The sequence below is a fragment of the Neltuma alba genome, unplaced genomic scaffold, assembly GCF_004799145.2.
Source record: "Neltuma alba isolate B1F8T4 unplaced genomic scaffold, ASM479914v2 tig00001304_pilon, whole genome shotgun sequence".
Taxonomy (NCBI): domain Eukaryota; kingdom Viridiplantae; phylum Streptophyta; class Magnoliopsida; order Fabales; family Fabaceae; genus Neltuma; species Neltuma alba.
The window spans coordinates 528-25,491 of record NW_021632409.1 but is presented as its reverse complement, the minus strand read 5'-3'; the positions used below and the strand labels follow the sequence as shown (position 1 = coordinate 25,491).

Here is a 24,964-nt window from a genome sequence, read left to right as displayed (position 1 = left end):
TAGTTTATCCTTATCAAGTCAGATTTGTTTTTAATTTATTTTATTTTATCCTTTAAGGGATTTAGATAGATTTTAACCTAGTTACCTTTGTTGGGGGCATTCTTGTGGCCTCAATTATGTCTATATAAACACTAGATATCCTTTAATAAAATCATGGGACTAAGAAACTCAGCCGCTTTTCATGATTAAGTGTACTCTATTTGCATAGAAAGGCGTTGACTGGATGGATAAGTAGTGAAATTAATCCTTTATTTTGTAGAACGTCCTAGCCTAGGCAAGGAGTCGTGGATGCTGCATCAAGTGAGCGACTAATGAGGACTTCATTTCTTGTAAAGTGGTCTTATGCTTTGCTTACTTCCAAACAATGAAGGGCTGGGTCATCAACAATAGGGGATAAAGGGTATTTTCATGATTGGTGACCTGCAATTTTGGGTATGACATTCAGCCAAACCAGTTCAATTAATTGGTTTTTAGGAATTGACATTTCTTTTTGGCCCTTTTTCTTTGACTGTTATTATTTCCATCATTAATGCAATACGAACTTGGATATATTTGTTTAAATCTGAGTGTTTCACTCCATTGTATTATTTCATATAAGATCATTACAATATATAGGGTCCGGACAGTGATAATAATCCGGCTAGAATCAAAAAAACAATCACTACAATTAATGACAGCATACAATCAGGGATATTATTCTCATGCTTAATGATAGGCAAGAATCATGGGCTTTCTAACACTCCCCCTCAAGCTGGAGAGTAGATGTCAACCATCCCCAGCTTGCTTCGAAGCCCTTCAAACTTGACTCTGGCTAAAGGTTTGGTCATGATGTCAGCAATCTGATCAATCGAACGCACATAGCTTAAGTTGATGATACCACCTTCTACCTTTTCTTTGATAAAATGCCGATCAATATCGACATGTTTTGTTCGGTCATGATACACTGGATTCTTTGTCATTTCAATACTGGCTTGGTTGTCACACCAGAGGTTCACTGGTCCTTCATAGGGAATTCTCAATTCCTTCAGGAGTCTAATCACCCACATTCCTTCACACACCCCTAGAGCTACAGCTCTTAGTTCAGCTTCAGCACTGCTTCTTGAGACTACGGTCTGTTTCTTGCTTCGCCAAGTCACAAGATTTCCCCAAACATAGGTGCAGTAACCTGTGACAGATCTCCTGTTATCTACAGCTCTCCCATGGTCTGCATCAGTATAGACTTCTATGTTTCTTGTATTCCCCTTTTTAAAAAATATTCCCCTTCCAGGATTGAGTTTAAGATAGGAAAGGATTCCGTACACAGCCTCCATATGTTCTTCCTGAGGTTGGTGCATAAATTGGCTTACCACCCCAACTGCATAACTAATGTCAGGTCGTGTATGGGTCAAGTAGATCAGTTTACCCACAAGTTTTCTGTATCTTTCTGAGTTAACCGGTATCCCTTCTGGTTTAACCTCCAGATTGCATGACTCTTCCATAGGTGTTCCATTCGGCTTAGCCCCAAGTGTCCCTGTTTCATGGAGTAAATCAAGTGTGTATTTCCGTTGTGACACACTTATACCCTTTTTGGACCTAGCAACCTCCATTCCGAGAAAGTACCTCATTTGACCTAGGTCCTTCACTTGGAATTCTCTAGCTAGGGCTTTCTTGAGTTGAGAGATCGAAGCTTCATCATCACCAGTTATGACTATATCATCCACATACACAATTAGGATCGTTACCTTTCCATCATTGTGTTTGACAAAAAGAGTGTGATCAGCTTGTCCTTGGTTGTAACCAAACCTTTTGATTGCTTTGGCAAACCTGTCAAACCATGCCCGTGGAGACTGTTTCAGGCCATATAATGACTTCTTCAGTTTGCAAACTGAATTAGGTGGAGCTATTACTCCATCTGGAACTTCCATGTATACTTCCTCCTCTAAGTCTCCATTTAGGAAAGCATTCTTTACATCCAGTTGATGTAGGGACCAGTCAAGATTAGCAGCTAGGGATAAGAGTACTTGGATGGTATTGAACTTTGCCACGGGAGCAAACGTTTCTTGATAATCAATCCCATAAGTTTGAGTGTACCCTTTTGCAACTAATCTCCCTTTGTACTTGTTGATGCTTCCGTCAGGGTTGAATTTCGGTGTGAAGATCCACCTGCAACCTACTGCTTTCTTGTCCTTAGGAAGTGTGGTTATATCCCACGTGTTATTCTCCTTCAGGGCTTTCAACTCTTCATATGCTGCATGTTTCCAGTTAGGATCTTTCATGGCCTGTTGAAATGTTTCTGGAATTTTCACCTGTGAGCTATTCACCACAAAGGTTTGCATTCTAGCAGATAGATTGCCATAAGAGACAAATCGTTGTATAGGATGCTGAGTACAAGACCTTACCCCCTTTCTAAGTGCAATAGGCCATCCTAGTTCTTCAGGATCCAACTCCGGATTGGAATCATGTTGCTGCCTTGGAATGGAAGGAACCCCACTACTACTGTCTTGTTCACTTGAGTGAGATCTTGAGTGCTCTGTCACCCCTGCATCAATTTCAGCATTTGTTTCCATTGTGTGAGTATTGTTTGTGGGGGTTTTGGGCTGTTCTGGTTGAGATGTAGGTTTAGGGGTTTCTGGTTCAGGTTCAGGGATTTCTTCGTGCGGTGTATAGAGTTCTGGAGGATTAGGAGGTGCGTTGGTCTCAGGTTCAGGGGTAATTAGCCATTCTACTCCACAATTCTCCCCCTGAATGGGTAATTTGGGATAGTATGCATCATCTTCATAGAAAACTGTGTCTTTGGAGATTATGAGTTTTCTGGTAGAGGGACAGTAACACTTATAGCCTTTGTGGGTTGAGGAATACCCAAGAAAGAAACATTTTTCGGCTCTAGCACCTAGTTTTCCCCCATCATGTTTATGGACAAAGACCACACACCCAAAGACCTTTTGTGGGATGGTATTGATGATAGGTGAGGCAGGGTAGGTCTCAAGGAGTTTTTGAATAGGGGTTTGGAAGTTGAGGACTTTGGAGGCCATTCTGTTAATAAGATAGGCTGCAGTTAGTACTGCATCTCCCCAAAACAGGCTTGGAACATTTCTTTCCATCATAATGGCTCGGGTTACTTCCAAAAGGTGTCTATTTTTCCGCTCGGCAACGCCATTTTGTTGTGGGGTATAGACACACGAGGTTTGGTGATGGATTCCCTGTTGCTCAAGAAATTCCCTAAAGGCTCCACTCACATACTCTTTGGCATTGTCACTCCTCAGTACTTTGATGGGAGTTTGGAATTGGGTTTTCACAAAGGCATAAAAGTTTTTGAAAATTTGTAAGGCTTCGGATTTCTCTTTCATAAGATAAACCCATGTAACCCGTGTGTGATCATCGATGAATGTGATAAACCACCTTGTGCCTGTTCGGGTTTTGGTTTTGGCAGGTCCCCAAATGTCGGTGTGGATCAATGCAAAAGGGTTAGTGGGTTTGTAAGTATGCTTGGGAAAAGATGTGCGAGTTTGTTTGGCAATTTGACAAGTTTCACATTGGAAAGGAGAAGAATTTTTATTGAATAATGTTGGAAACACATGCTTCATATAATCAAAACTGGGGTGGCCTAATCTTTGATGCCACAACATTACATTTTTATTTTGAGAATTGGAGCTAACCATAGCCTTCCTTGCTCCTTTTGTCTTCATGTCCTTTCCTTCAAAGTAGTAGAGTCCATCCCATTCCTTAGCAGTCAAAATCTTCCTCCCCGAGATCGAATCCTGAAAAACACAGTTAACATCATCAAAGATCACCCGACATACTTGTCCTTTAGTCAGTTTGCTGACAGATATAAGATTGCAAGTGAGAGCAGGAACAAACAAAACATTATGAATTTCCAAGTCATCAGAGAGGGCCACAGTGCCAACACCTTCAACTTTAGTATATAGTCCAGTTGCCACTTTTACTCGGAGGTTCTCATGGCAATATTTGAGAGTTTTGAAGAGGGATTTATTACCAGTCATGTGGTCTGTAGCACCAGAGTCGACAATCCATGTTTCATCACTAGTGACCATTGCATTAAGAGCAATAATAGAATTACCTGACTGAATCAAGTTCACATTGGGAACCTTTTTTGATGAGTTTTGCCTTTCGAGCACCTTTCGGAGCAGTTGAAGTTCTTCTTTGGTTAAGCGATCTCCATCATCACCTCTTTCTTCGGAGGAGGTGTGGTGGCTTTTTCCATCTCGACGCTGTTGCTGTTTCCCATGGGTTGGTTTTCCATGCAGTTTCCAGCATTCATCTCTGGTGTGGCCTTTCTTGTTACAGTGATTGCACCACTTGTTCCCTTTTCTTTCAAAGCTCTCTGATGTCTGGGGTCCCCTTGTGACTAAAGCTGAGGCATCAACTGGAGTTTGGTTACCCTGAGTGAGGTGTCTCCGACTTTCTTCAAACTTAACCATACTGAAGACTTCAAATAGGGATGGAAGGGGCTTTAGACCCATAATTCTGCCTCTTACTTCTTCAAAAGCATCATTCAAACCCAACAGAAAATCATATGTTCGTCCCTTTTCAACTAGTTGTCTGTAGTAATTAGCATCATCAATATTCTTCCAAGGATGTACTTCAAAGAGATCCAATTGCTGCCATATCTTTGTCAGAGTACTGTAGTACTGTGTTATAGTCAAGTTTCCTTGCTTCAGTTCTTTGAGTTGCCTCCTTAGGTCCAACAAAGCAGCAGCGTTGTCCAAGGTAGAGTAAGTGCGCTTAGCAGCATCCCAAATTTCCTTGGCTGTGCTTGCAAGAAGGTATCCCTCACTGATTTCAAGAGTCATTGAGTTACATAGCCAAGACATCACCTGATTATTTTCAGCGAACCAGGTGTCAAAAATGGGATCGTTGTATGCCGGTTGTCTTGCTTCTCCATTAATATATTTCTCCTTACGCTTCCCACGTAGATACATCAATACACTCTGGGACCATTGGAGGTAGTTGTTGCCATTTAGTTTGTGAGCCACCATCATAGGTTGCTGTTCAGTGACTGTTGTCAAATCTGGCATTGGATCAGAAGTTTTGGAGGGGGCTACTGGTGAAGGAGTACCTTGAGTATTTGAGGATGTGCCAGACATAAAAGCCATTGGAATGGTGCCTTTTTCGACAGGCATATTGTGAACGGACCCAAAAAGTGGTGGAAAGTCTTGTGGATTCATCTTCTGGACGAAGTACTGTACTGGGACGGATCTGGCGACGGCGCGTGGACTTCACGCGCGGCGGCTTGTGACGGCGCGTGGACTTCACGCGCAGAGGCTTGTGACGGCGCGTGAGCTTCACGCGTTGCTCCGTTGGACGCCGGCTTCTGGGGACGCGCCGATCGGAGGATTCCGGTGAGGATTGGAGGGGTGGTGTCGGTCACGTCCTTCTCTGGCCTTCAGATCTGAGGACGCCGGCGGTTCTCTCTCTCTCCCTCACTCTCTCTCCTCGCTCTCTCTCTGTTTACGGCAGGGGTTCAGGACGGTTCCAACCCCAGTGCTCTGATACCATGTTTAAATCTGAGTGTTTCACTCCATTGTATTATTTCATATAAGATCATTACAATATATAGGGTCCGGACAGTGATAATAATCCGGCTAGAATCAAAAAAACAATCACTACAATTAATGACAGCATACAATCAGGGATATTATTCTCATGCTTAATGATAGGCAAGAATCATGGGCTTTCTAACAATATTTTTATGGAAAAAAAGAAGTACAACGAAAGAAGAAAACATCATGGAAAAAGTGATTTCTTCTTCTTCTTCTTCTTCTTCTTCTTCTTTTTTTGGTTTTTGGTAAGGATTTCTTCAAACGTAAGGGAACAAATTGGTGTCCATTCTTTTCATATACTGAGAAATTCAGCATAAAAGCACTTGGCACCTACTAGGAAAGTGAGTTGATAGTTCCAAAGAAGGAGCTCTAGAGGATGATGTTCAGTTTGATAATATTTAGGGGTTAAGGTGCAATTTTAACAATAAAGTTTTCTGTTAAGAGCATCTAGCACCATTAAGTTTTGAAGGGTGCAAAATTATACACAATCTTTATAAAACAGGGCAATTTTACCATTCCGTTAACTATGTTAAATGTCCGTCACCTTTTAATTCAGTGGGTCCCACGTTTGTGCACATTTCCTTTGCTTTTCCCTTCCCTTTTCCTTTGTCTCGCCCTTCTCTCTCTCTCTTTCTTCGCTCGCCTGACATACTTATTCTTCTTATTCTCCATCTTTCTCTCTCCTCTCTTCACCTCATTTAAATTCTAGTCTCCCTCCCGACTTTCTTATCAAATAACAACAGGTGCCAAGCAGTCAAAACAAATCCCAACCATAAACAATTTTTAATGGCCTTCCTCACACCAAATACAAAACAGAGGACTCTCTTCCACAGAAGGAAACTTCTTTCAATAAAGAACACAGTTTAGGTCCTTTTCAACTCACCTGGCATGTCCTTTGCAACTTGGAGCTTGATGAATAAAGCTAAATAATTCAAGAATTATGGCAGTCCAAGCAGATTAATTCCAAACAATTGGAGGCCTAACCATCTTTATAAAAACTATCCTTTGATGATTCCTTCCAACTACATCAACCAAGCTTATTACCTTGATTTTTCTCCCTCGTCTCGTCAAACAAGCTCAATAGAATGTGGCCGGCTGCCTTCCAACTCGTTAGACCACATAACATCTTGTTTCCTTGCGTTGCCTCCTTTGTTCGCAAAGTCGATGGCCTCCAGTGTCGATGCCTCTATCTCCTTCTTAGATGCATCAAATACAATAGTGCACACTCTTCCCCCTTAAGCTTCTCATGGAGAACAGTCATTTGGTTCTTGAATTCTAAGTTGCTGTTGCCAGAGGAAGAGGAGATGAACTTGAAAAGGGGAGAGAGATAGAGAATTGAGTTTGATTTGTTGGGGGGAGGAATTGACATAAAGAGAAGGAGGAGAGATAAAATTTAAGAGGGTGATGTGTAATGTTTTTAGTGAAAGGATTATGCTGAGCCAGACAGATAGACACATAGCTGGACCCACCTTAGAAAAAGAAACGGCTGTCTAGACCTATTAACAGAAGCGATGAAATTGCTTCGTATTTTAAAGTTTGTGTAGAATTTTGCACATTTCAAAACTTAATGGTGCCAAATGCTCTTAGCAAAAAACATTATTGTTAAAATTGCACCTTAACCCTAATATTTAACACTATAACTTTTGAACTTTTCCTGTTGAAGTCGACGGAATAATTCTGTCTTTATTGTATATTAAATGAGTAGGAATACAACATATATATATAACCGAACAAGGATAACTCAAGATAGGATATTGCTATCTATCCTTATCTGATCTAAGACGGAAAAGATAAATGAGTAAACTAAAAAACTACTTAACAAGTAACGCTAAGTTTATTTGGCTTGGGCCTTGGGCTTTGTCTTTCCAACACTCCCCCTCAAGCTGGAGAATAAATGTTGATCATTCCCAGCTTGCTCTTTAGTTCTTCAAACGAATTTCTCGATAATGGCTTAGTGAATAAATCTGCTACTTGACTTTTGGTTCTGACATAGGACAACTTAATGGTGCCTTCTTCAATTTTCTCCCTGATGAAGTGTCTATCAATTTCAACATGTTTTGTCCTGTCATGATGTACAGGGTTTCTAGCCATTTCTATAGCTGACTTGCTATCACACCATAGTTTCATTGGTGCATTGTGTATGAGTCTCAACTCTTTTAGAACTCTGATTATCCAGATCCCTTCACAGACTCCGAGAGCCAAGGCTCTTAGTTCTGCTTCAGCACTGCTCCTTGAAACCACAGGTTGCTTCTTACTTCGCCAAGTCACTAGGTTACCCCACAAGAAAGTAGTGTACCCTGTGGTGGACCTTCTATCCAACCAAGATCTTCCATGGTCTGCATCAGTATAAATTTCTATACTTCTAGACCCATCCTTTCCAAAAACAATCCTTTTCCTGGATTCATTTTTAAGTAGTGCAGAATTCTCTGAACCGCGTCCATATGATGCTCTTGGGGTTTATTCATGAATTGACTTACTACCCCTATAGCATAACTTATATCTGGACGAGTATGGGCTAAGTAGATAAGTTTTCCTACGAGCCTTTGATACCTTCCTGTGTCGACAGGTACACCATCCGCTTTGTATTCTAAGTTGCAATCAGCCTCCATGGGAGTTTCTGCAGGTTTGGCTCCAAGCATCCCAGTCTCTTGCAGTAAATCAAGAGTATACTTCCTCTGGGAGACACTAATTCCCTTTTTAGATCTAGCGATCTCCATCCCGAGAAAATATCTTAGTTGTCCAAGATCCTTCATCTCAAACTCAGTTGCCAGGGATTTCTTCAGTCTTCGTATGGTAGCCTCATCATTTCCTGTAATTACAATATCATCCACATATACTATAAGGACAGTTATTCGGTTGCCTGCATGCCTTATGAATAGGGTATGATCTGACTGGCCTTGTGAGTATCCCATTTTTTTCATGGTACGAGAAAATCTCCCAAACCAAGCCCGAGGGGATTGTTTCAGCCCATACAATGACTTCTGCAGTTTACACACCTTTGGAGAACAATTACTGGAATTCTGTAATCCTGCTGGTATCTCCATATATACTTCCTCTTCGAGATCCCCATTTAGAAAAGCGTTTTTCACATCTAGCTGGTAGAGAGGCCATTCTAGATTTGCTGCTACTGATAGGAGGACCTTAATGGTGTTGAGTTTTGCTACTGGGGCAAAGGTTTCCTGATAGTCGATTCCGTAAGACTGTGTGTATCCCCGGGCTACAAGCCTGGCCTTGTACTTACTTATGCTTCCATCTGGATTGTATTTTATGGTAAATACCCATCTGCAACCCACTGTCTTCTTTCCTGGGGGCAAATCAGTAATTTCCCATGTTTTGTTTTTCTTCAAAGCTTCCAATTCTTCTTTAACAGCCTGCTTCCAATTTGGGTTCTCAATTGCCTCATGGAATGTCCTTGGTATCCTCTCATTTGAGAGATTTGTAGTAAATGCCTGCATTTTTGGTGATAATTTTTCATATGAAACAAATTTACTAATTGGATGCTGAGTACAAGATCTTACACCTTTTCTGAGAGCAATAGGCCAACCAAGATCATCAGGATTTAACATTGGGTCAGAGTCCTGGTTATGCCTTGGAGTGGAAGGGACTCTACTTTCTTGTTGCTCATCTGCATCATCTGACTCAGTGTTTTGCTGCTGGTCCGCACTTGTTCCCAAGTTGGTGTGGTTAGGTTGAGAGTTCTGGTGTTGTGGGATTGTTGATTCAAGATTGTTTATTGGCTCAGGTTCAGGGACAGTAGTAGGTGAATTGGTAGGGATGTCGATGTTTAGGTGTGTTGCAGTTTCTATTTGCATTGGTTTAGCAGTGGAATCTGGAGTTAGCCATTCGTTATAATTCTCCCCCTGAATGGGTATTTTGGGATAATAGGCGTCGTCCTCAGAGAAAACAGCATCTTTAGTGACATAGATCCTTTTTGTTGTCGGACAATAACATCGATATCCCTTTTGAGACGGGGAATAACCAAGAAAGATACATTTTAGTGCTCGGGGCTCAAGCTTGTTACCATCATTATGGTGTATGTATACCACACAGCCAAATACTTTCAAGGAAATGTCCGAGACTAAGGGTGAACTTGGGTAGGTTTCAAGCAATTTTTGTATAGGGGTTTGGTAATTCAGGACTCTCGAGGGCATTCTATTGATCAGGTAGGTTGCAGTGAGAATGGCTTCTCCCCAGAATGAGTTTGGAACATTTCGGGCAATCATAATGGCTCGAGTTATTTCTAGGAGGTGTCGGTTTTTTCTCTCAGCAATCCCATTTTGTTGAGGTGTGTAAGTACATGAAGTTTGATGGTGGATTCCTTGCTGGTCAAGGAATTCCTTAAAGGCTGTACTAAGGTATTCTCGCCCATTGTCACTTCTTAATATTTTAATTACCCCTTGAAATTGAGTTTTTATAAAAGCATGGAAACCTTTGAAGACTCTAAGAATTTCAGATTTTTCTTTCATCAAGTATACCCAAGTCACTCGAGTGTGGTCATCAATAAAAGTTACAAACCACCTAGCATTAGAGGTTGATTTAATTCTCGTGGGTCCCCAAATGTCACTGTGTATTAGGGTGAATGGTGCTGTTGGTTTATAAGATTGTTTAGGATAGGAGGTTCTTGTTTGTTTGGCAAGCTGACAGGTTTCACACAAAAACGGTGCTGAATTCTTATTAAATAAGTCTGGAAACAAGTGTTTCATATAACCAAAATTGGGGTGGCCTAGCCTAGAGTGCCAAAGTAATACATCTTTATTCAAAGAATCTGAACTAAATAATGCCTTGCTCACATATTTATCTGTGCCTTCAAGATAATAGAGTCCATCCCATTCCTTAGCAATGCCAATCCTCCTCTTCGCTGTCAAATCCTGAAAAACACAACCAACATCGTCAAAGATCACTCTACATTGATGACTCTTGGTTACTTTGCTTACTGAAAGCAAATTACATGCCAGTTCTGGAACAAATAAAACATTCTGCAGTTCTAATTTCTCAAGAATTTTGACAGTTCCAACACCACAGACTTTGGAAAATATTCCATTTGCAACTTTCACCTTTAGGTTCTCGTGGTGACAATACTTTAAAGTTTGGAATAAGGATTTGTTACCGGTCATATGATCTGTAGCTCCTGAGTCAACGATCCAAGTGTTATCATTGGTCATTATGGCGTTTAGAGCTATGATAGAATTACCTGACTTTACTAGATTTGCCTTTGGAGTTACGGATGAGTTATTGTGTCTCTCAAGGATCCGTTTGAGTACTTGTAATTCTTCCCGGCTTAAGGTTTCTCCATTCTTCTCCTCATCAACTACTGTAGAATAGCTCTTGCTTTCAGGTCTTCTTCTTTGTTTTAGATTAGCCGGTTTGCCGTGCAGCTTCCAGCATATGTCCCTCGTATGACCATTTTTGTTGCAATGATCACACCAGCCTTTTGAATTCTTCCTTCCTCTTGGTTCAGGTACATTACTGCCTTGCACTGTCAAGGCAGAGTTTTCTGATGGTGTAAATACATTCTGAGTGAGTTGTTTCCTGCTCTCTTCACATTTTACCATGTTGAATGCTTCAAACAACGATGGTAGTGGCTTCAGTCCCATAATTCTTCCTCTCACGTCTTCAAATGCATCTATCAGGCCGAGCAAAAATTCATAGGTCCTTTCTTTCTCAACTATTTTTCTATATAATTGAGCATCACCATTGCAACTCCATTCATGGACATCAAACATGTCCAGTTGCTGCCACAAGCGCGTAAGGGCAGTATAGTACTGAGTTACAGTCATAGAACCCTGTTTTAGCTCTCTTTGCAGTTTCTTGATATGAAACAGTGCTGCAGTGTTGTCTATGGCAGAATAGGTTCTTCTTGCTGCGTCCCATATCTCTTTTGCTGTATTAGCAAGTAGGTAGCCTTCACTAATCTCTACAGTCATCGAGTTACATAGCCAAGTCATTACAAGGTTGTTCTCAGCAAACCATGTATTATAATTACTATCACCCGGTTTTGGCTGTGGGGCTTCTCCCGTGATATATTCTTCCTTTCTTCTTCCTCTTAAATACATGAGAACGCTTTGAGACCACTGTAGGTAATTGCTTCCATTTAATTTATGGGCAATTATCATTTGTTGTGTCTCATTAGAAGTTACCGACTCGGTTCCCACAGACGAAGAGGAAACGGATTGCTGTGATGATATACCTGTCATTAGTGCCGTGGGTGGCGAGTTAGAATTTCCTCCAGTGCGTCTCATCGATCTGAACAGGGGTGGAAATTCCTCAAGTGTCATCGTCGTCTGCTTCTGGGTGCGTCGAGGAACAGTGGTCGCTGTAGGTTCGCGTCGCTGGGTTCGCCGAGTCCCTCTGGTCGCGAGTCAGTGTTGTTCACGTCGCCGAGTTCGCCAAGTCCCTCTGGTCAAAGGGCGGCTTCATGCGTCTTCTCCAGATCGCAATACACAGGGCCGAAATCGCACCTGCTTTGATACCATGAAGTCGACGGAATAATTCTGTCTTTATTGTATATTAAATGAGTAGGAATACAACATATATATATAACCGAACAAGGATAACTCAAGATAGGATATTGCTATCTATCCTTATCTGATCTAAGACGGAAAAGATAAATGAGTAAACTAAAAAACTACTTAACAAGTAACACTAAGTTTATTTGGCTTGGGCCTTGGGCTTTGTCTTTCCAACACCTGTCTCAAAGAAAATTTACTTATTCTTATTGAGGAAATAGTTCCATTCATTGTAACTTCTAAGCAGTGCAATATGTTACATCAATATATTTTATATTTTTGTTTTGGTGGTTTTTTTCGTAAAGGGAGATATAAATTATTGATGTAACAGTTTATTTTATTATGCCTCCTCTCCTGCCTTCCCTCCCTTGGGAAGCACATACACACTTTTAACCACAAAAACTTGATGGTATGCTCTAGAGTGTAGACGGTGGAATTTGAACATTATTCAATCTTGCTTTCAGTGATTTAGGTAGATTTGTTGGAAAGCAGTCCTTGGAAAGGATGATTTCATGTGAACTTTGAACATGCTCTGATTTCATAGTCCTGCTCAGTTCAAGTAATGTTCTTTTGTGTGCACCTTAAATTCTGCTGAAATATTAGCTGACAAATTTGTTTTTTCTGTCCTTCTTGACCTTTGAGTTGATTTTCCTTAGGGATTTCTTCTATTTCTTCATGATTATGACATCTGGAAATTTTGTAACCCAGAGTTAGCCTGTGAAGAAAATCAATGATACTTCAAGGATGCCATGTGAGGAAAACAATAAGAAAACAAAAGGAAGGGCATGAGAGTTTAGACTATGATCTGAAATGAAGGGACGAGGTCAAAATTTCACGTCATTCACAAATTTATTTGCATTGTTCAGCATAACTTCCAATAATGCCTGTATACAGTCATACTTTTCTTTTGCTCATTAAGTCACATAAGTTCTCTACCTCAACACATGGTGGAAAACTTACCAAGAGAGCGTGCATTGGCCTTCTCAAAGCTTGCAAATCAATGTTCCACCTCAAGCAAATCCAGGCTCAGATGTTTCTGGCGGGTCTACATGAAGACTTGGACACCCTCGGCAAACTTATGGTCATCTGTACTGACTCATCTGTTGGGGACTTACACTATGCATGTAGAACCTTTAACTACCTTCATAAGCCATCCTTGTTTATATACAATCTTATGACCAAAGCCTTTGTGGAAAAGAGTAGTTTCAGAGAAGCCATTTCCTTATTTAGTCAACTGAGAAAAGATGGTTTATGGCCAGATAATTATACATATCCATTTGTCCTCAAGGCTATTGGTTGTATTGGACAGTTTAATGAAGCTGTGAAGGTTCATGGCTTCATAGTGAAGACCGGGCTTGAGCTTGATACTTATGTTTGTAACTCACTAATGAGAATGTATGCAGAATTGGGTAAAGTAGATAGTTTTGAAAAGTTATTTGAAAATATGTCAGAGAAAGATAAGGTTTCTTGGAATATCATGATTACAAGTTATGTAAAGTGTAGGAGATTCAAGGATGCCATTACTATTTTTCAGCGGATGCTAGAAGAAAGCAATGAGAAGCCTGATGAAGCTACGGTGGTAAGCACTCTATCAGCCTGTACAGCATTAAAAGATTTGGATCTTGGTAAGGAAATTCACAGTTATGTCTTGAGTGAATTCCTTTTAACAACTATAGTGGGCAATGCATTAGTGGACATGTACTGCAAGTGTGGCTGCGTAAGTATAGCTCAGGAAATTTTTGATGAGGTGCCTATGAAAAATGTGATTTGTTGGACAAGTATGATAAATGGGTATGTGACTTGTGGTCAGCTGGATGAAGCTCGAGATTTGTTTGAGAAAAGTCCAACGAGGGATATTGTTCTTTGGACAACTATGATTAATGGTTATGTGCAATTCAATCGCTTTCATGAGGCAGTTGCATTATTTCAAGAGATGCAAATGAGAAGAATCAAACCAGATAAATTTATTGTTGTTACTCTCCTTACAGGTTGTGCTCAGTTGGGAGCCCTGGAGCAAGGGAAATGGATTCATGGTTACATAGACGGGAACAAAGTGACATTGGATGCCGTGGTTGGTACTGCCCTAATTGAAATGTATGCAAAATGTGGTTGCATAGAGAAATCTTTGGAGATTTTCTATAGGTTAAGGGAAAGAGATACAGCCACATGGACTTCTATTGTCTGTGGTCTTGCATTGAATGGTAAGACAAGCAAAGCCCTTGAGCTCTTTCAAGAAATGAAAAAATTTAGGGCTAGACCTGATGACATCACCTTTATTGGTGTTTTAAGTGCTTGCAGTCATGGGGGATTGGTAGAAGAAGGGCGTAAGATCTTTTATTCCATGAAGAGAACATATCAAATTGAGCCCAAGGTGCAACACTATGGGTGTTTCATTGATCTTCTTGGTCGAGCTGGACTGCTACATGAAGCAGAAGAGTTAATTAAGAAGTTGCCAGATCAAAAAAATGAGATGATAATTCCACTTTATGGATCTCTGCTGAGTGCCTGCAGATTTTATGGCAATATTGAAATGGGCGAAAGGATTGCTCAACGACTGGTAAATATTGAATATAGTGATTCCAGTTTGCATACGCTTTTGGCTAACATTTATGCTTCTGCCGACAGATGGGAAGATGTGAGCAAGGTCAGAAACAAGATGAAAGACTTGGGAATCAGGAAATTTCCTGGATGTAGTGCTATTGAGGTGAATGGCATTCTCCATGAGTTTCTTGTTGGCGACCCATCTCACCTTGAAATAGGTCACCCTGAAATAAGAGACACATATTCCATGCTGGATGCAATAACTAAACCCTTGTTTGGTTCAGAAGTAAATGAGATGGAAACAGAAATTTTATGTCTAATGAATTCTTAACTGCGAAATTGTGGTTGAGGAATATCAGTTTCCTGTCGAACTAAGGATCAGGTCTAAGAGATTGAAAATGTTTCTCGCCATTTTTTATGGTACAGCCAACCTGCCACAAGCATGGAACCAATTTAAAAATCCTCTCTGGGAGGATGCATGAAGTGTTGAAGAATGAAGTCTTGGATAAAAGTTTAAATGCTATTTGTGGATGAGTTTTGGACTGAATATTTTCTGTACTGATTTGTTGTTAGATTAATCTTCAAAACTTATTGAAAAGACTCGTCTTTCAAACATTGATAAGCATATTCTAATTAGTTTTGATTCTTTGAATCCACATGCAGTTCTAACTATTTAGGCAGTAACATTTTAGTTCTCAGTCATTTGTATGAATTGCTTGCTCTTCCCCCGTTATCTTCTGCACAACATATTATTCAATTAATTTTGTTTAGCCTGCGATATTATATTGTTCAATATCTGATGTTTCAATTTGTTTAAGCCAAATTTAGTCTCCAGTTCTAAGTTTAACCAATTTCATCATATGTAGACTAGACCAATCAATCAACCTATAATAATAAATCAAAATCAATGATCAGCCGGTTCATTTTCATATCCATGTCGGCTCCTCACTCAAAATACTGTTCTATGAACAGTAACAGCTTATAAACAGTGCCAGCTCCCGGCATCACTGTTTTTTTTTTTTTTAGAAGGATGTTCTCATTTGTCATTTTCTTAGCCTACTACACCTACTCCTCTGTTCAAATTCAAAATTGAAGCTCTATTAATTTGTTTCCTTTTCCCCTTATTTTCTTCTTCTCTTCACCAATGCCGGTGAGGGACCCCGGGGGGAATCTTCTAGAAGCTTCAAGCAGTTTCTTCTTTGCTCAAGTTGTTGCTCTTCTCGTGAAGGGAGAATTTTTTTTTCCTCCCCCATATATGATGCTCTGCTCTCACCCTTTGTATTTGTAATCTCTCCTTGTCTCATCTGTTTTTCTCTTTCTTTTTCATTTCTTCTCTTTGTTGGCCGAGAGATCAACTAGAGGGGTCTTCAACTTCATCTCCATTTTGGTTGATTGATTTCTGACCTACAACTTCACTACTTTGGCTTTAAAGGTGGGATTTCTCCATGGTCTTTTCTTATCATGAGCATTTTTTTTTCCCTTCCATTTCTTTCGTGCTTATTCTACTTTATTCTTCTTCATCCTATATTTCCCACCATTTTGTCTATTTATGCTTCATGATTCTCATCGGGTATGATTTTTAGAACCCTCAAGCCGTTGATTTCAACAAAAAAATTTTAAGGAAGGAAAAGAAAAAAGCAACAATACTTGAATGGTTCATTAAAATGTTGTATGCGATGCATATATGGTGTGAAGGAAGTTTGAAAAATGCAAGTAAATAAATTGGAATGACAAGCAATCATTTGCATTAACTTTTGCAAATTTTTCATTTCATTCATCATTCTCCATAACTTCCACTCATAAAATAATGTTCATAGAACAGTATTTTGATTCTCATCTGAAAATGAGCTGACTGGTCATGGATCTACATTAATTATGGCATTGCTTGTTGTTTTGTTTTTCTTTTTTTCCCTCTCAAAATTTAAGTTTTAATTATATCAGAACCTTCACATGGAATTAAACTTCGTCAACAAAATAGCAAGAAAGACAACCATGATCGTGGAAGTACACTGGATTTGAGAGCCATTTTCATTCACAAGCATGGAGGTACATTGAAACACAATTTTCAATATTATCATTCATTGGGGAATGAGAGTGGCTGAGCATTGCTAATAGGTTGGTAGTTGAATTAGCCTTTTCTCCAAGAACTTTAGAGACGGAGAATCTTTTATACGCTATTATGATCAGCTTTTTGGTCATTTCTGTTCATGTTTTGAGGAGATAGCTGTTGTGTTTCTTGATTATCTAATATATATATTTATGATATTATCCAGTTCCTTATTTCATGTTTATATATGTTTGTAGCTAGACTGGAGATTTACAATTGATATGCAGTTACATCAACGATCACTAAAATTTAACAGCAAAAGGATCCTCAATTTTGGGTGAGATCTTGGCTTGCCAACACATTCCAACTCTATCAAAGCTATGGTGGTCCATAAATTCATAATTGTGATGGTTATGTTTCAAATGATGTGGAGGCATTAGTAGGTTTAGATATTAGTCCACAAATTCAATAAAATGTGGTGGCGTTTTCCTTTTTTTCTAAAAAAATTATTTATGGAGACTAATCGAATTTTCTGGGGTTTCATATGTATACTTTTTTTAATGTATTTGTGGGACAGGTTTTGATCAATAGAGATGTGTAAATAATTCTCTCATTTCAATTTATTTTGGTCAAGCAATTTTTGCTATCAAATGTGATAACCACATTTTATATATATTATACTTTGCGTCCTCAGTGCATGATGTTCTTTCTACATTCTACATTTTCTCAATGATATGATTATCATTGTTTCAATGTCTTGCTTAGTTTTTCAATAAACTAATCTAAGTTCAGTAAAAGGTGTCAAGTTAATTTTTTTTTGTTTCAAACTATGACTTCTTTAAACAGGCACACAGGTGTGTATGTAAAGTTGATGGGAAAGTAGTTTTTAGTGTGAAGTTGATTTTAGTTGTGCCAATACGCTACCATTAAATTTTTTCAGCTGTCTAATGGAAGATTATAGTCACAAAATAACTATTGTAATTATAACTTGGTCTCGAGATGGTTGATGGACAATTTATGGACCGTGTTCATTAAAATTTAGTCACGTTTTTGGGATCATGAAGGTGCAGGAGGCGTGTGGGAAAGGCATATGTCATAGCAGTCAGCAATCTTTATCTAAAGCATTATTTATTTAAGTCAGTATTCAGTCCCTTTTTTCCACTTTATTGAAAGTGTCAAATTGTGTCCTATGTCAGAATTTTAGAAAATAAGTTGACCTTGCTTGCTATGTGAAATGAAGGAAGGTAGGTTGCTTGTATTCTTTATATTTGTTTAAGTTGTAGCAAAAGGTGGAAAAAGCTGATTGTGGTTGCAGGATAAGTTATGATTGCAGTTGCGGGATAAGTTATGTTTCCGAAGCACATGTGTGCAGTTATTATAGCCAGAAAAAATTAGATGTGAAACATGAGTGTCTGTCTTAGGATTTGAAGTGCATTTTGCTGCCACACGCATTTAACAAATTATATTTGAAGACATTGTGTTTATTGAATTTGAAGAAGACGAGACAGGGGAGACAATTCTTCCATATGTTTTATTCAATCTGAACATCAACATATATACAGCAAACCGAATTTGGACCCATCAATGGTGAGGTCGAAAATCATGCGATTACAATCAGGAAATCATTTACAGTTTAAATTCTATGCTATTTACAATTAATTCCTAGAGATCTGCCTAACATATCGGGGTTCCTATTATATCGGGATTTCTACAGAATTATAGATAATAGTAACTGACTTTCTGAATGTTTAGCTTATGTTATATATAGATGTAATTGAAGCAAAATTATCCATATATTCTTTTGGTCTTTTTAATTAAATATAGTTATGATCTAATCAAATGCAAGTGTTACTATCATAGATTAAGTAGTGTTATGAACAAATTATTCAGTGCTATCCAATAGTAATCACAGTTGTATTAGTTTGATTTATTCATATTGAAGTTGTTCTGTCATTGTCTATATTTACGTAGTACCAGAATGTTTAGCTTATGTTATATATAGATGTAATTGAAGCAAAATTATCCATATATTCTTTTGTTCTTTTTAATTAAATATAGTTATGATCTAATCAAATGCAAGTGTTACTATCATAGATTATGTAGTGTTATGAACAAATTATTCATAGATATAATGACAGGACAACTTCAATATGAATAAATCAAACTAATATGGTACTGATCACATCCACTACATTACCATATGAGTATTTTATGATTTTGGGATCATGTTTTATGAGCGTTGAAATGATATATCACAGCAGAATATGAACACTATAATTTGTGAGGGTGGACTTAATAAAATTAGGTGACTTGAGGTCTGATAAGATTATTTTATGAAATATTATATACCATATTAAGGAAACCATTACTAACTTATATTTATTAATATTACATCATTAATCTTATTAACTGCGCATATATATTGTGTAGAATGTGGGATATGCAATTACTGATTTATTTATCTTTTTTTTTTTTAATATCAGATTTAATGGTCATGAAAGTCTGTAGGCAATAGTTGTTACATTCTTTTGTTGAAAAAGACATGCAAAGTCTGGTTGTGTGGGTAAGGAACAAAGAAGGACTAACCACTATAAATTACCAACAAACATAAAAGACTCTTGATGGTTTAGTAAATATGTGTTTATGTGCCAGTCCTGCTGATGTTATCATTATACTGAGCAGTGTGAAGGCATGGTCATCATTGTGGTTCGTAGTCTGCCAATGGATGCGTGTTAAGTTACCAGGTGTTGTGGAACAATGATAAAAAACTTAGCTTATTGTGGAGCTCAATGTTGCTTTCATCTGTGCATCTTGAGTCATGTGAAGATGGAGACCATACTGAAGTACCAGCAAAATGTTCAGCCTTTTTGTATGGTAGACTGAGGATGTAGTAGTTGGTGACTGCTCAAATCAATTGTATGAATAGTAGGCTCAGTAGGAAGTTTGAGTAGTCACATTATAATTCTAGAGATTTTGACACATTTCATAACTAGCCCTTGTGTTAGCTATCAGAGATAGAAGATCTAGATCCACCAGAAAAATGATGGAATACACTAATATCTGGAGCATATCAGATCAAGATATGAAACCTGGAATTGATATGTTTAATTTTATGAAAATATTATGTGAATTAAGTAGCAGTTGAGACATCAATTTGATAGTGTTACAGAAATTGTAAGAATGAGTATGTAAGTTAAGGTAGATGGTGTGTGATATATACTTAGAGGCAGAGAAACTTGGTTGAATTAGTTACAACTTGATGTCTTCAAAACTTCTCTGCATGCATAAATGTTGGGATTTTTTTTTTAAATTAGTAATTGACTTGCATGCATCATGGAAAGTCGAGAAGAATATTAACCTTACATGATATTCTTTTCATTGACTTAATTTAGTTAGTTGGAATTGTTGTTGATGCATCTCCGTAAACAAGTTATAATTTTTTATGCATTTTAGGACGTTACAGATACCAAGGTCGTGGAAGTGGTATTGTTCAGTGTTTTCTTATAATTTCCTGCCTATGTTTTTCCCCCCCTTTCCAAGTCATGTGCGCTTTGAATTTTTAGATTGTCTCCCACGTAGAGTTGGCTCATGTAAATTTTTTTATTAACCCCTGCTTGGAAAGGAGGAGATTAGCATAGCTGATAACTCCCCTACTTTTGTTTTTTTCCTTTCAATTTTCATTTTGATTTTTTTTTTAAGTTTATTAGTTCATTCCATAGGCTCATTTTTCGTTCTGATCTTAGATATCATCTCTTTGATTCTTTTTGATTTGGTAATGCTTCCTCTTTTTTATAATTGTTATGTAATTCGTGATCATATTATAATCATTGTGAAATTATAACAATATCCGATCAAACAAAATGCAAATTAAATATATTATGATACATCCTTTTTTAAATGTTTTGTGCTCATTGCAATGAGGTAAAATATCAAAATATTAAGATGTTTAAACTCCTCCTAAATATCAATATCAAATTACTTGCATTACTTTTTGGCTAATCAAAGAGGTGTACAAATAAAAAGCTAAAATAAGAGTTTTCTGAGTTAGTATTGTATGATTTCAGTGGTAATAGTTGTTCAATATTTTAATGGAATGACATTTTTCTAGGAAAATCTTGATGTAGTGCGCGTAGTTTCCTGTAAGTAAATAGCATGCGGTGACTGCTAATTTTGTACTCGAACTGACTCCTATTTGGGCAATTGGTAAGCATTTGATGGTTAGTGATGTCATGTTAATGTTTTCGTACACTATTTGGACATGAATTCGCAGTATTATATTTAAAGCATGTAGGTTAGTATATATCCCTTTGATGATTTAGAGTGAGTTCATCTGCACATCGCGCGGGGTAAGTTGCTAGTTGACATAATAAAAACAAATCTATAAATTAAATGAAAACCACCCAGTACAGGACAGGTCTTGATGATATGGTTGACCACAATTTGATTCCATCTGGACGAATGAACTTTGAATCAATATCTCTACGAATTTAATGATTTTGTAGTGATATCGTAACAGCCTGTCAACCGCTATACATTGATTAAGAAAGTTAGTAAAAATTGTCATAAATGTGGGAGCTACAATTTAGATATTGAGAAACTAGTTAAGTTAGTTATTTGTATAAAAATGTGTTGGTTTTTTTTCCCTCTAAATACTATTTCTAGTTCTTAATATATCATCTATTTAACTACTTTGAATAGATTAACAAAAACTAGTTAAATTAGTTATTTGTTATAAACGTGTTGGTTTTCCTAAAATATTCTGTTGAGTCACTTGTGTAAAAATTATTACTCGATGAAAACTCTTTTAACATATGCAATCAATATGGATTTTGAATTGTTTGAAAATAAAATAATAATTGTAGAGGATAAAATAGGTTGAGATGATTAAATTCAGCTCCCAATTAGTACTTATTCTTCAAAAGAGCAAATTATAAATGGTTTACTAAATTTTGAGAAGAGTTTCTTTTTACTAAACATCACAAGGAAGAGTCTTTTAATGAAAGTAGAAATTAGTGACATGTACGAAATGTTGTCAATGTTATTTCTATCTACTCTCAATCTTTTGTCCAACATGACATTCAACTAATTTGATGACATATTTTAAGGTTTGTAAACGACTGTGGAAAGCAAAGAAGAAGAGATCTGTCATTGCTTCTGTCTTTGGTATTTGAGTCTCCTTTTGCATCTTAAAGTTGTTCATTTGTTAAACTACTTTATTTTAAATTACTTTAAATTATGTTTAATATTGAAATGAAAAATATTAATTAAAAATATGCAGACTATATTTCCATGCAAATTGAGAAAAAAAAATAATTTAAAAACCAGATTTCTAAATTCAATATGTTTTAAGAGGGACAAAAATGAAAAAAATATATATCTTGAATTTCTATCTGTCAATTAAGTTTTGCCCCAAAAAACATTGTTTGAATAATGTTTTGCACTAACTATTTTCTTTATAAACAACTTAACTTTTTTTTATGCAACTTATTTTTTCTTGTGCAATCCATTATTAAATTTCTAATGTCCTGATTTTTTTTTCATGTCTTTTTATTGTTTAGATTAATTATTCTCATTTTTTACATTAATTTAATTCCATTAGCATATCCTTTTCCATGAACAGTTTTACACCTTTCTAAAACAAAGCAACTGGATGAAATTTGAAAGAAAATATATTCCACGAAAAAAATTTCATCAAGGACATGCTCTTGTACAAGAGAAAAATTGGTCTGTGATGTACAAAAACAGATCAATCTAAAAAATGTTAAATCTTTTTTAATCTTGTGTATCAGAAAATAGAATCTGACCACGATCCATGAAGGAGTGCTTAGTGACTATCTTTCTAGTTATCCTAGATCTGATATTCAAAGTTGAGAGTCCTAACATGGCCCGTTGATGAGTTGAGAATGAGTGGCCTTACCTGGACTAAAGCCTTAGGTATCAGACTATGTTAGCTTGGTCCGGTTAAGCTAACACCCCGAGTGGTATCAGAGCCTGCACCCTTTTTTTTATAGAAGTGGGATATTGTTTGTGAAGGTGAGTAAGAAGATATCATCTTATCATGAGTGAAACCTCAAATAGTCTTGAACCTGTTCGCCTTTCTTCTTCCTTTATCCCACAAAGACTTCCCTCCTCTGTTCGTAGAACTCTTTCTAAAAAAATAAAAAATCTAGTTGAGAGAGATCATCTTCCTCAAGATGCTAGAGTTCAGGAAACGGATCTACCTCTTCTCAGTCCTTATAGCCTTTACTACCGTACTAATCGTGTCACTAGAAATGTTAGAAACCTGATCTCTACTCGAAGACCCCATGTAAAAGAAGTTGTCCAGTCTACCAACTTAGAAAACTATGGTCTTCCTGCTTCTTTCTCTGAATAGTATGTTACTATTGACATACTTCAACCTTTGATTAATGAATGGATAGGTCAAGGTTATACCCATCTCCATATTGGTGCTGTACGTCTTATTTTTACACTCCATAGGAGAAAAGGAATTCCAGCCACTGCTAAAGTTGCTCTAGTTGATACTACCTATACTTCCTATAGTAATGCTTTGATTGGTGCTGTTTTGACCACTCTTAGCAATGGTAGTGTCATTCTTACCATGGCTCCAGATTTCAGCATCAAGCTTTCAGATCCAACTTTGACGAACAGACTAAAAATCCAAGTCCAGATAGTTGGAGCAGAATAAGATCCCAGAGCTATCGCAGCAGCTCTTCATCATCAAGTTATCTACAGAGTTCAGGACCATGCTTTTTGACCTTCATTTTCCAAATTCCACTAAAGATGCTCTTTATGTGGTTTCTGATAGAGTTGATGATACCTCCATCATCCAGATTCCCCAACAGATCCCAAAAGAGAAGCTTACTCAGTTTATGCCTCTTGAGTGGATCACCAACTATGAAAAACACTTTCATAGTGTTCCGAGGGATGTTCATACTTCTACTCCTCTAGAGATAAAAAGGCTTCCAGATGGCACAGTCAAAACAGTCTTCACCAAGCCAGGCCAGGAAGGTTCTTCTGTACCTTCTGGATGTATTTTGACTATCACCCCAGCCTACGTTCCATCCAAGCGAGACCCTCCAATTGTTTGGGTAGATCAAAATGCCAAGCCATGTTATGTGTCTCACATAAATGACCATTTCATTTGGGATCATGCACTAGAAGAATGTGATCCTGACTGTGAATGTGATACACCTTACTGGTGGGAAGCATCAGACGATGAAGATGAAGATGGATGGTCTTATCCCATCAGATATGCCGCAAAGAAGAAAAAGAAGAAGAATACATCTCTTTGTTCCCACAAGCATTACCATCATCACCATAATGATGATGATGATCATGGTTCGAAGCTGAAAGCTAGAAACTGGAAGGTTCCTGTTCCTCCTGCTGCTCCTAGCAGATTATCCTTATATGATCTGCTTAAAGAAACAGGTCATGAAGATCTCCTTCCTAAATAGAGGCCGTCAACCAACAATCCGTCCCGTGTATAGCAATGATGGATCCTTATGAGCAGGATTTTCCTCCTCTTGAAAGAAGAACAAGCAGAGAAACAAAGGTTATAGCAAGACCTTTCTCTGTCCCAATAGAAATCTCCCCTATTGGTGAAACTAGACCAGTCTCAGCAGTAGAAGAAGTTCTTAACTGGCAGACCCAGAATGCGATTGGCCAGAATAGAACCCTGACAAAGATTGATTCAAAGCTTGACCTGCTAACTCTAAGAACTGATACTCTGACGAGTAGGCTTGATTAAGTCTCTGATCAAGTCAAATAGTTTTATATGACTCTGTCTTCTCAGGCTTATCAACTAGATGTAGATTTGAAGTGATTTATCGAAAAAGGATACATTGGACCAGAATTTACCAGGAAGGAGCAAGAATTGTCACAAATCCGAAAGGATTTGCAAAGAATCAAGTTAGACATCACCAAGGATCATTCACAAACCATCTATGACCCTTATCCATCTTACCCTTCTAGTTTCCAACTTCCTACATATCCAACATCACCTCCTTCTTACCTCAGAGAATCTGACTACAGCAAGGTTTTCAAAATGTCTTATCCTATTTTAAGATAGTTGAGAAAATCTCAACAACTAACTCTTTCACCTGTCCAACCAAATCCTCTTCCTAGACCTCTAGTAAGACCAGTTTATTTCCCTTCATCTGAAAGAATTTTCCAGCCATCATCCTTATACACTAAACCTATTGAACCGACACCATCCTCCCAAGGAGTTGTGATAAGAACTCTACCATCATCTCTGCCAAAACAGACTCTTGCACCTGACAAAGAAAGAAGAAAAGAAGTTGTTGATCCAAACAAAACCATAGCCATCTTCT

At 37.8% G+C, this 24,964-nt stretch overlaps 1 protein-coding gene across 2 annotated transcripts; it reads left to right on the top strand.

The window, feature by feature from the left end:
• The first annotated feature begins 295 nt into the window (after nucleotides 1-295).
• LOC114754969 (pentatricopeptide repeat-containing protein At1g31430) lies at nucleotides 296-15,504 on the top strand. 2 transcript variants are annotated; one of them, XM_028943834.1, is made up of 2 exons: nucleotides 296-432; nucleotides 12,755-15,504. In XM_028943834.1, exon 2 carries the CDS (start codon nucleotides 12,927-12,929, stop codon nucleotides 14,916-14,918), a length of 1,992 nt encoding a protein of 663 aa, XP_028799667.1. In that variant the 5' UTR covers nucleotides 296-432; nucleotides 12,755-12,926; the 3' UTR covers nucleotides 14,919-15,504. The 2 variants fall into 2 exon arrangements, with proteins under 2 accessions (XP_028799667.1, XP_028799674.1); XM_028943841.1 differs by having other exon boundaries at nucleotides 12,703-15,504.
• Nucleotides 15,505-24,964: the final 9,460 nt, after the last annotated feature.